General features: G+C 27.2%; 1 protein-coding gene across 1 annotated transcript in view; it reads right to left on the bottom strand.

Moving 5' to 3' along the window:
• LOC107455802 (anaphase-promoting complex subunit 7) overlaps positions 1-12,837 on the bottom strand; it is a 26,286-nt gene that overhangs the window by 5,917 nt on the left and 7,532 nt on the right. Inside the window, exons 6-12 of the mRNA XM_043047129.2 lie at positions 11,519-11,632; positions 9,300-9,387; positions 7,865-7,960; positions 4,104-4,192; positions 3,906-4,020; positions 2,123-2,264; positions 992-1,092 (exon numbers count right to left, since the gene is read on the bottom strand). Of these exons, the coding sequence (XP_042903063.1) occupies positions 992-1,092; positions 2,123-2,264; positions 3,906-4,020; positions 4,104-4,192; positions 7,865-7,960; positions 9,300-9,387; positions 11,519-11,632 (745 nt within the window). The remainder of the gene's footprint in view (positions 1-991; positions 1,093-2,122; positions 2,265-3,905; positions 4,021-4,103; positions 4,193-7,864; positions 7,961-9,299; positions 9,388-11,518; positions 11,633-12,837) is intronic.

The following is a 12,837-nucleotide window of genomic DNA, read 5'->3' as shown; positions in this document are numbered from 1 at the left end:
TTGCTTTCATTTCCCCCCCCCCCCAACGTTTTTAAATGCTGGCCAAAGTCAAATTGAGATTATTTAAAAAGAAATTTATGGAGATAGGACAAAAAATAAATGATGATGTGTGAGAAATAAGTAGAGACATGTAAAGAAAAAATTAGTGGTTTATTATTCAGTGATTGATATAAAAAATGTACATAGTTAGATGTTATTTCTATCTTGTTTGCTGTAAAAAATTAATCAATAAAATAAAGGAGGGAAAACTAGATAATGAAATATACGAGTCCTTATACAGGGTGCATTGCCAGATTTTTCAGCAAAAAAAATAAGCACCTTTTAAGCACTCAAAATTTTTTTTAAAACTTATTCCAAAAAATAAATCCTAATTAGGATCTATACAGTAGTAATTTTTTTTCTATCATTAAAATTTCTTAATTTAAAAATATAAAATTAAAAAAACACTACATAATCATGATAAAATAACTAGTTTCTGATAAATATTGCAGAGAAAATTCTGAAAATCATGTGTTTTTTGTTATTCAGAACAACAAATGACACAGCAAAGAAAAAAAATCTGATTTTAAAAGATAAAAAAATTAAGCACTTTTCACAAATTATGAATAAAAAAAGCACCTTTAAGAGCTTTTAAAAACGTAAATCTAAAATAAGTATTTTTTAAAAACACTACGCACCCTGTTATAGACAGTACATTTTTGAGTCGATGAACAATAAATTCCGAATTAAAATTCTTTTAGAGTGGCACTCATGTTATACGGTGACTATAAAAAAACATCTGCCTAAAGATATAAACTAAATAGTAAAAGTATAATTATTATCTTAAAAAAAAACCATTTAAAAGTAGCTCAAAAAGAGAGCTCAACTAAACAAAATTCAAAGGAAATTTACATGTTTTTCCTTCCATCTTTATTGAACTTCCATGCAATACATTCTCCATATTTAAACAAACATTCTATACATTCGACATATTTAAACAAACTATACTTACAGTTAAAGCTCTTGCAGTTTGGCCAAGATATTTACAAGCAGTATTTGCAACTGCAACAGCTTCTCTAGTTCTATGAAGTGCTAATAGGCAATCAACCATACCTGGAATTAGGAGAAAAATTTAATCGTAAAATACCTATTTTACAACTTGATTGATAAAAAATAGAAAATAAAAATAAAACACATGCTTCACAGAACATAAAATCTGTGTTAAGAATATAAAAGATAACTTCTGCATTATAAGAGTCTCTGTTAAAGCAGTAAATTTGGCAAGATGATAACATAGACTGTGTACTGCAAGGGTTAATCTAAATTTTTTGTTAAAAGGTCTAGTTTTAGTGAAAAAATCTGCTCATAATTTTCCAAATCAAAAGTAAACGAAGAATAGGGTTCTCTTTGGCAGGTTCTTGTTAACATGAAAATTTCAAACTAAAGCCATTTTGAAGATAAATAAATAAAATACAAAAAGTTTTTCAAAGAGTAAAATTATAAATAAAATATGTCATTTACACCAATTTTCATAGAACCATTCATTGCAAGCAATAGATTAGATAGAACAATTTTAAAAACCTTGAATGTGGGTCAACATAAAATATCAAATAATGATTTCAAACGTTCTCATTGTAGAAAAGTAAAGAATATGAAAATTAATAAATTAACAATAAGTATATTAAAAAAATGAATAAAATATTTACTTATTTAGAACTGAAAAAATATTTACAACCTTAAAAAAAAAGATGAATAAACATATTTGTTTATTTAAAATATTTATATGTACATAAAGTTTAGTTTTAACACACTCGGTGGTAATATGCAATGCAAAAATAAATTTGTCATTAGTGACAGATTGCTGTTTTTTTTTCCTTTATAAGAGTGAATATATAGGCATTACATTATAAACATATATAGAACATATGGCTTGTCTAAAGTAAGAACTCCCCCAGCCATTTGTTTGGACCCATGGCGGTGACTATGGTAATGAGGTATAATTATTTCAAGTAAGGGTGTGGGATCTAAGAGAAGCAACCCTCCCTGAAATGCGCTATTCTTGTTTCCATAGCAGACGGCCTAAGACTTAGTGGCAGGGGAGTTCTTACTGTAGACAAACTGCATATTATTAGCACGAACTCACCTTTATTAGCCTCATAACGATGTGGGGCTATTTTGAATGCATCGCAAAATTCATCCATTGCATCTTGATATTTTTTTAGTTCATACAACACCATTCCTTTTAATAGGAGACCTTCTACATAAAGAGGGTTGATTGTGCAAGCCTTAAAAAAATTATTTTCAAATATTACAAGAAGATATGAATGGTTATAAAACTATTTATAATCATGTAATATGTTTTTTGTCTTTTAAACTTCAAATAATTTTAAATTATAATAAAGTAGTTTTTTTTACAAAAGAAAAAAAAAATCATCCATAATTTAAATAATTTCAATTCACCAAATATTTAAACAGGGTGCATAGCCAGAATTTTCAGCCAAAAATAAGCCCCTTTTAAGTACTGAAAAAATATTTTTAAGTACTTTACAAAAAATAAATCCTAATTACGATCTGCAAAGTAATAAAAAAAAATTATATTGTTAAAATTTCTTAATTTAAAAACATAAAATCAATAAAATTCAAAAACATTACATAATTATGATAAAATAACTAGTTTCTGATAAATACTGCAGAGAAAATTGTCTAAACCATGCATTTTTTTTAATTTAGAACANTGTAATATGTTTTTTGTCTTTTAAACTTCAAATAATTTTAAATTATAATGAAGTAGTTTTTTTACAAAAGAAAAAAAAAAATTCATCAATAATTTAAATAATTTACATTCACCAAATATTTAAACAGGGTGCATAGCCAGATTTTTCAGCCAAAAAAAAGCACATTTTAAGTACTCAAAAAGTATTTTTAAGTACTTTCCAAAAAATAAATCTTAATTAGGATCTGTAAAGCAATAAAAAAAAATTTATATTGTTAAAATTTCTTAATTTAAAACCATAAAATAAATAAAATTCAAAAACATTACATAATCATGATAAAATAACTAGTTTCTGAAAAATACTGCAGAGAAGATTGTGAAAAACATGCATTTTTTGTTATTCAGAATAACAAATAACACACCAAAGAAAAAAATCTGTTTTTAAAAGATAGAAAATTAAGCACTTTTTCCAAATTCCGAATTAAAAAAAAACACCTTTAAGGGCTTTTAAAAAACGTAAATCAAAAATAAACACTTTTTAAACATGCTATGCACCCTATTAAATAAATAAAATTGTCAGAATACCTTGCACATATAAAATAATAGAAGAATCGTAATTAGGGCATTATTGTGTTAAGCCTTTATATAAAATATTTAATCAATATTTGATAATGGAGAAGAGGATTCAACAACGTGAGAAACATAATTAAATTATTGTTGGGCATTTTATTACAGAATCAAATATTTCAATGCTGATCCTTTACATAAATAAATTTTAATTGGAGCTATGAGTATAGCTTCCTGAACGATTTTATTTCAAAATTTTTCGAAAATAAAATAATTAAAAATACATTGTTTTCCTCCTTCTTGTTAAGTTCAAAACTTATTTCTAGCAAGATTTTAAGATCAGTGAAGTAAAAAAAGGAGAAAAAATGCTTTTTTTTAAAATAAATATTGCAGGTGAAAAATGTTATGTAGTAGAGGAAGATAGTGCAGAATATGTAAAAATTGTAGAAATTAGCAACAAAATAGGCTATGTTAACCTGCAAAGTCATACAAAAGCTAGAAATTACTTGTACTCTGCAATTACCACACAAGACAAATATGTGTATGGATAATTAAATTTTTAAACATAAACTTTCAAAGGGACAATAATAAGAATTTTTAAAAAATGTACACGATAAAGAGAAAAAGAAAATGCGAATTAATTAACCTTTTGAGCAAAATTAACAGCTTTTGTACCCTTCTTTGAGACAAAACAAAAATATCCCATGGCAATCCAGGGTTCAGGAACAGTATCATTAATGGATATTAACCGAGCTGTCAGGCTAAAATATAAGTTTGAAATGTGAATCAGAAATAACTTCTTCAATGTTTTTTAAATGCTAAATATAAACTTGCTGACAAATACCTCTCTAATTCTTTGACTTTCTTTTCTTTTGCTAATAGAGCAGCATAAATATCCATGCCTTTAATCAAAAGTTGATCAACTGAATGAGCCTAAGGAAAATGCAACATATAAACAAATAATGGTGATTATATAAAATATTAATTCTAAATTATACAGGCAATATTAGCAAATGACATTATATCTGAATGAAATTACTTTTCCTTGCAGGGCTTAAGTCAAAAGAAACAAGAATGTTAATTTATAATTCTGAATCCCATAATTGTTAAAAGTGTTTATTTAATGTCTGCAAGAATCCATAAATTATCTGCAAATATAAATTGAGGCATAAAAGAATTTAATTATTTTTAGTCAGTGTTAAAAAAAATCTACAAAAAAAAAACAGATATGTTGAAAAAAATGCAATTTTATTTAATGTTGTTTTATGCCACTAGTCATGTTGATCAGCCTATTTTAAGGCCAGCTCACGACCTTTTTGACATTACACATTATTCCAACGTCCTACCAACCAGGTTATCCTGGCAAATATTATTTAATAAAACTCATTAATTCAATTTTTCATGAGAGAAAAGATTTCCACATTATTTTTAAAATCTTAATGTTTTAATACAACATTATAACGTAATTTGAATTTCAATTCATGCATTTGATATCTCCAGTTGATTTGCTTGTTAGCGACTATTACAACATAAAGCCATGTGGTTTGTTAAACAATATTTTGGTACTCATTGCTACAGATTCCCATATCGTGTTTAAAATCTCAATGTTTTAATACAACACTTAAACATACTAAAAATTTTGGATCATAGATTTGAGTAATCACTTTTTGATCCTCTCGATTAATGACAATTCCACAGTGAATTGTTTTTTGTCTTGCCTTTATATTAGTTATTGCTTCGGATTTTCACATGGTTTTTAAAGTCTTGACTTTTCAAATGTTACATTGTGTTAGACAGGAAATTTGAACTGTGCATTTAAAGAAGCACATTTTGATGCAATTGCTTTGCAACAATTTTATTGCTAATGACGCTTTCTCATTCACATTTTCACCAGTTACTGTTATGGATTTCTAATTAATTTCTTTGCTAAGCTACANTTTAAAAAATAGAAGACGTTAAAAATGTATTATAATTAAAGAAATGATTTTTTTTCAAGAGTTTTTGTGTTTTTTTAGTTTTTAGAAATCTCACTTAACTTTTTGAAATCTCAGCCAGTTTTAAGAAAGGGTGAGAAATTCTCACCCATTTTTTTTCTATGATGAAAACACTGCAAGCATATGTTAAAAGTCAAAGGAAATAAGAATGTTAATTTATAACGCTAAATTCCATAATTGTTAAAAGTGCTTATTTAATGTCTGCATGTGAAACCATAAATTATCTACAAATATAAATTGAGACAGAAAAGAATTTCATTATTTTTAGTCACTGTTAAAAAAAAAACTACGAAATAAACAGATATGTTGAAAAGAAATATGCAATTTTATTTAATGTTGTTGTTGTCTTATGCCATTGTCATATTGACAAGCCTATTTAAAGGCCAATTAAGGTGCCAGCTAACGACCTTTTTGACAAGATCTCAATGCCCTACCAACCAGGTTATCCTGGCAAATATTATTTAATAAAACTCATTAATTCAATTTTTCATGAGAGAAAAGATTTCCACATTGTTTTTAAAATCTTAATGTCTTAATACGACTTTATAACGTAATTTGAATTTCTAATCATGCATTTGATATTCCCTATTGATTTGCTTGATTAGCGACTATTACACCATAAAGCCATGTGGTTTGTTAAACAATATTTCTGTAGTCATTGCTACAGATTTGCATATCGTGTTTAAAATTTCAATGTTCTAACACAGTGATTCTCAACCACTGTGCCGCGGCACTTTTGTGTGCCACCAAATTCTTAAAATGTGCCTCCAAATATTAGAAGAGATACAATAAAAATTATATAATTTTTTATTACGAGCAAAGTTTAAATTAAAGAAAAGTGTACAGATATATAATATTACATATATATAATATATATATATATAATAAGAAGGAAGTGTTTGAATTGTCTTTGACGTGCAATTTTAAAAAATGTTAAAATATGTAGGAAATTTAATGACTATTAAAATAATTAACAAAGGGTAAAACAAGCTAAATATTAACTTTCCAACGGAAATAAAAGCTAATCATTAAAGTAAGCTATGCAGTTAATCGTTATAAAAGCAAATTAACAAAGGATAACTAACAAAAAAGTAAGCTAACAATTAATAATTAGCAAAAAAAAAACAAATTAACAAGAAATCACAAAAAATAATAATTAATGTAAAAAAAAACTAACAAATAACAATTATAGAAAACAAGCTAACAATTAACAACTAGCACGAAAAAAATAAATAACTGTTACTAACGAATAAAAAATTAATGGAAAGAAATAATTAATCCCTTAATAAACATGCTTTTGTAGTACATATTACTTTATTTCACATTCAAAATTATTATCACAGACTATTTAACACAGTGTATAGGTAAATAAACAACTTTTGAACCATTTTTTTTTCATTGTGTGCCGCCAAATTTCGAAATCGTTATTTCGAAAAGTGTGTTACCACACAAAAAAGGTTGAGAATCACTGTTCTAACACATCACTAAAACGTACAGAAAAGTTTGGATCACAGATTTGAGTAATCACTTTTTGATCCACTCGATGAAGGAGAATTCCACAGTGAATCTGCATTTTTTTTTGTTTTTTGGTCTTGCCTTTTTATTAGTTATTGCTTCGGATTTTTACATGGTTTATTAAACCTTGACTTTTCAAATTTTACATTGAGTTAGACAGGGAATTTGAACTGTGCATTTAAAGAAGCACATTTTGATGCAATTGCTTTGCAACAATTTTATTGCTAATGACGCTTTCTCATTCACATTTTCAACAGTTACTGTTATGGATTTCTAATTAATTTCTTTGCTTAGCAACAATTTTATTGCTAATGACGCTTTCTCATTCACATTTTCAACAATTACTGTTATGGATTTCTAATTAATTTCTTTTCTAAGATAATACTATTATGATCCTTAAATTTGAATCACGCAGTTAAATAATCATTTTAGGACATGCTATATTAGTGACAATTTCAGCTGAAATATGAAGTTTTCATCAAAATGTGAGAATTTTCAGTTTTTGAAACCAAATGCGAGAATTTTCGGCGATAGTAACCTTTTTACACGAGAAAAGAATAAAAACACATATTTTTTTGAGCATTGTAAATGCAAAACTTCAAATTTCGCTTCCGTGATATGCATTTTCTATATCATATAATAGCTGAAATTAGATAAAAATCATACGGAAACTGAAAGTTTCCTATTCCTAGTATAAAGATCTACTACTTAAAATGCAATTTCCTTATTGTTGTACAATTTTTTAGAGGTTAAAAGAACAATGTTAAACTTCGAGAGAATAACTCTATCGTTAGGGTATTAGATAAGGTTTGAAATATTTTTATAAATTTAAAAGCAAAATAAGTACAATATAATTTTGTACTTGATCAAATACTTGAAAGTTCTATGTATCATTTTTGAAAAAATTATGAATTCACAAAGAAAAAACATTCAAAAGAATTTATTATAGTCTTATTTAACAATGAAATATAAATCAATCTTCATATGCATTATCACTTTTCAATTGTATTAATTTAATATTTTATTTTATACCTAATTGAAATTAGCTAATTACCATGATAAATATTAACATAATTATAAAATGATGAGTACTCACTCGCTCAAGCACAATCATAGCATTAGCATAATCTCCATTAATGTAATAAGCTTCACCAACAGATACAAGAACATCGACATTATCTCTTAAAGGAGTCTAAAATTACAGATACATTTTTCTTTTAAAAATTATAAACAGCTAATTCGTTAATTTTAAAAATGAAGGGCTTGGGGCCTTCGGATATAATGATAAGTCACATTTTTAAACAGCTCAGGAGAGTGTTTTTTCTTTTTTCTCTCTTTCAAACAGTTCAAGAGAACATTTATTGTGTACATTGACACAATTTCAATGTACACAATAAATGTTTCATTATTATGTGCTGCCATTTAGAAGAAATGCTGTAAAACACCTAGCGAGAACAATACTAAGGAATGTTTGGAAAATATGTTGCTAATCATTACATTGCCCTAAGCATTCCAAATAATAATTATCCCAATTTAAATCACCATAATTTATCAACATTTGACTTCCATACATTGTCTTTACGCTTTTATTTTGCATATTAAAAGCTAAAGTCAAGATGATCCAAAAGTAGTAGGTTTCCAAATGATTGTTGTCAAATAACTATTGTATGAAATTTTCCAATAAAATATATGATGTAAAAAAGATTTAGGTTGGTTGAATACAAAGTTTAAAGGTTCAAAAAAAAATTGAAGTGACAAATGAAGAGGAAAAATTTATACTTTGGGACTTATATTAACAGGAAGAAGTTAAACATATTATGATGGGATGAAGAAACTGCTGAAACATCAAAACCCTTAGACAATTTTTTTTAAATGGTTTTAAAAGGATTGAATTATAAATTAAATAAAATATATAATTATATATTGAATGAAGATAAAATGATGTTTAGTATAATGTAACAAAATACTTTTTTCAGTAATAAGTCTCCAAATACTACCTCAGGGTTGTCACTCAACTCTGGAAAAAAAAAATTCCCTGTGTTTTCTCTATACATATTATACACAATGCATTAAGAGGAAACAACAATTACTGTGTGAACTATATTGGGCTAACTATATTTATATAAGTTTTAATTGCTGGAAAAACAGCTGAACATACTTAAATAATGCTATAGTAATTGAAAGAGTTTAGTATAGCTGAAATATCATGGTTAAATATTCCAAACTTTACACTTTGAGTGGTCACCCTTTTTTAAAAAACAAAAATATGAAACAAAATTCCCTGTATTTTCAGTGTTTGTAAAGAAAAAATCAAAATTCCCTGCATTTTCCAGGTTTTCTCTGTGGAGCGACAATCCTGTACCTGCTATTTTTGGAAGCTCCTGCTTAATAATTTACAACATTCAATAATATGTTAAACAGTTTCACTGTTTATATAAAAAAAAGCTTAATGTATTTGTACAGAAATATTATATATATAAATTATACATAGATAAATAAAGCTTTTATTTTTATAAAATAAATATGCCTACCTTAATTTCCAATTGTTTGAAAGCTGCGATTCCTTGAGAAAGCTCACGTGCATACAGATGAGAATGAACTTTGATCCATGTAGACAACCTTAAAAACATATTGCAAGATATTAATCACAAATAAACAAGCTTCAACAATTGCACACAAAATTACTACAATTAATTGAATTGTAAATAAATTACTAAACCACAAATCTCATAATTCTATAAATAATAAGATTTTAATTCCTTAATGGTTTTTTAAAAAAAAACAAACAAATTTAATTAGACTTTTTCGTATTTTTGTAATAAAGGATAAGAACACAGTTAAAAAAATTCTTTAATAAATTATGTTTTTATAATTATAATCAGTGTTCCTTTCGAAAAAAAATAAATAAATAAAACTTCTAAAAACACAATATAAACATTCCAGTGGTTTGAGGGTATGGCAATCAGCAAGGAAAGGCATTCCCTCAGAATTTGTTAGTTTCAAATCATTTATAGCCTTTTAACATATATATGCCTAAGTTAACAAAAAATTGACAGAAGTCAACATACAAATTCCACCTCATTCCAAATTGAAGCATAGGGCTTCAATCATAGCTTTCCATCTCACTAAATTTGTGGTCAGATATTTTGCCTCTGTACATATTTTTCCTATTGTTTTCAATTTGTTTACAATCATTCCTCGCCAAGTATTTTTTAGGTCTTTTTCTTTTCTACTGCCCTGTAGGTTCCAATCAAAAACTAGGTTTTTACAGGTTTATGTAGAACATGACCAATCCATTTCCATTTACACTTTTTAATTTCCAGATAAATCGGATTCCGTTTTGCTTTTCTAAGGATTTCTGCATTACAAGGCTTATAGAACCACTTTATATGCAAGATTCTTCTTTAACAGTTGTTAATAAATACTTGAAGTTTTTTCATGTTATTTTTATTGCAGTGCCGTGTCTGAGATCCATATAGCAGGACAGATTTAACAATAGTCATGGAAAATACATATATTGTAATTTTTATATATATTTCTGATAATGTTTACAAAATATCCAGGAATTCCATAGTATTTCAACAGCTTCCAGAATATTTCTGTGTAAGCCTTTTTCAAATCTGTAAAATTTTGAGCATAATGTTGATTGCCATTCAACAGATTGTTCAACTATAATCCTTAATGTTGCAGTGTGGTCAGCACATGATCTGAAACCTGCTTGCTCTGGCAAATGTCAAAGTAACATTTATGTTATTTATTTAGTGAATTCATTTGAGTAAGTAAAGTAGACACTTAAATAAATAATTTTTTATAAAGGGCGAAAAAAAAAAGGAAATTGAAAAGCCAAATAACTGCTGAACTAGTTAACTTTTTTTTTTCCCTCAAAAAATACTTTTTTAACTACTTATATGCTTTTTCTAATTTAATTTTAAGGTCAAATACTTCAATTAGAAAAAAAAAACTTGGGATTTTTTTGGAATAAATGTCATCATCATAGTTGGCCAGACAGCCCAATGTGAGCCAATGCCTTCCTCTGAAGATTTCTCCACGACGACTTCCAATTTATCTTTGATCTCCAATTTTTTTCATTAATTGCGAGAAAATCAGACTCTGAGTCAGCCCATCTCAACCGCAGCCTTCCCCGCTTTCTTTTTCCAGTGGGTCTAAAAAGCAGTATCTTTTTTATTATGTTGTCGTCACTCATTCGAATCACGTGGGCGATCCAATGCTTGTTACGAAATCCTTAGAAGAAAAATCCCGGATGACTTCATGGAAACAATTTGGAATAAATGTTTCCCCTTTAAAAATAATTTTTAAACAAATTTTTTTTACTTAATTCATAAAAATTAATATGTAATTGAACTAATCTAATAAATCAAAATAAAATTTCATATTTAAAATAAGTCCATGCTTGTTATAAAAATAAAAAAAAACTTAATTTGTGAAAAGATAAATTTTTTGAGTAACATAATTTGTGAAAGGTCAATTATTACAGTAAAATAATTTGTGAAGGTTTTATTAGTGGACCCAAATATTTCTTAAATAGACCCATGATAATTGACTTCAACATTAATAAAATTTTGAAGCATAAAAACAATGAAAAAAAAGCTAAATATAAGCTAAGAAGAACATGAAATGAAAAACGAAAATTTATTATTTGATCTGAAACCACCACGAATTTGTTACAAAAACAAACATAAAAACTAATATATGTGACTAGGTTCATTTAAAATGTCTGAACAGTACCCACCAGTCTATATTAGCAGCACTCACAGAACCGCTTAACATTAAAGAGACAACTTCTGCACCTTTACCACCTAAAGACAACAAACCCAGCGCAGCTTCGATTGCAAAAGGGCACTCTCTAAAAATGAAAGAAAAAAATTAATCAGTAAGCAAAACACTACATTAAAAATAGTTTTTTCTTTAATAAATAGAACAGTAAAGAACTAATTTCTCAGAAACCACAAAAACAGATATTATTCATAATATATACATAGTGTAATAAATAAATACTAAATGAAAATTAAGAAAAACAATAAGTTTTATTTACTGCGCATAAGCTGAAAGTAAATAGAACTCATAAAGTAAGTTCAAAATGTAGAGAAAACATGGAGAAAGTTACAGAACAATGAAAACAGGGTGCATAGCCAAATCTTTGAATCAAAAATAAGCACTTTTTAAAAACTTTTCAAGCACTTTACAAAAATTTTCAAGGACTCAAAAAATTCATATTCAATCAATGATATTATTGAAAAACAAAAACTTTTTATAAACAGTTTTAGCGTTAAAAAAAAAAAACCAAAAAGAAACAGACGTAAATCGAAACAATCAGTACTTCCCCACATCACCGAGTGAATTCAACTTGACTCTGAACTCAGAACAAAAGTACCCTTACCCCCTACGTCAAAAAAGTGTTAGAAGTAAAACAAAATAAACAAGAATAAAATTAAAATAAATAAAAAAGAAAATCATTTCATAAGGATCTGATATTCTCTATCTGAATTGGAGCACTCGGGTTTCGGTTTCAAGTGTGCGCGGATGCGCAAGTCATAACGTGGGTACAACATGAAGCCCGCGTGAATGATTACGTTGCATACTCCCCATTTTTCGTGAAACGCATGGGATCCACCAGATATCACTGAAGGGAAAAAAAAATTATTCGGAAAAAAAGCACTTTTTAAAAACGCCAGCTGAAAAAAGCACATTTAAAAACGAAATCCCCCAAAAAGCACCTTTAAGTATTTTTTACAAACGCTACGCACCCTGATGGAGAAAGTTACAGAACAATGGAGAAAAAAAATCCCTAAAACAAAAGATATTAGCTCATACAATTATATTTTATTTGTTGTAAAATTTTTTTTAGTACTCCTCACACTATTGTATTGATATATTTTGCTTTGGCTATATTGAGGCAATATTAGAAAGCGCTCCCTTTTGTGGATATAATCCTGTGATCTAACGAAAAGATTATATCTTTTTTTTTTCACGGATTCTCCTCCCCCCTATTTTTTTTCATTGTTCTGTAATTTTTTCCATGTTTTCTCTACATTTTGAACTTATATTATG

The sequence above is a fragment of the Parasteatoda tepidariorum genome, chromosome 9, assembly GCF_043381705.1.
Source record: "Parasteatoda tepidariorum isolate YZ-2023 chromosome 9, CAS_Ptep_4.0, whole genome shotgun sequence".
NCBI lineage: Eukaryota > Metazoa > Arthropoda > Arachnida > Araneae > Theridiidae > Parasteatoda > Parasteatoda tepidariorum.
The sequence above is the reverse complement of the archived record's forward strand: the minus strand, read 5'-3'. Positions and strand labels throughout refer to the sequence as shown.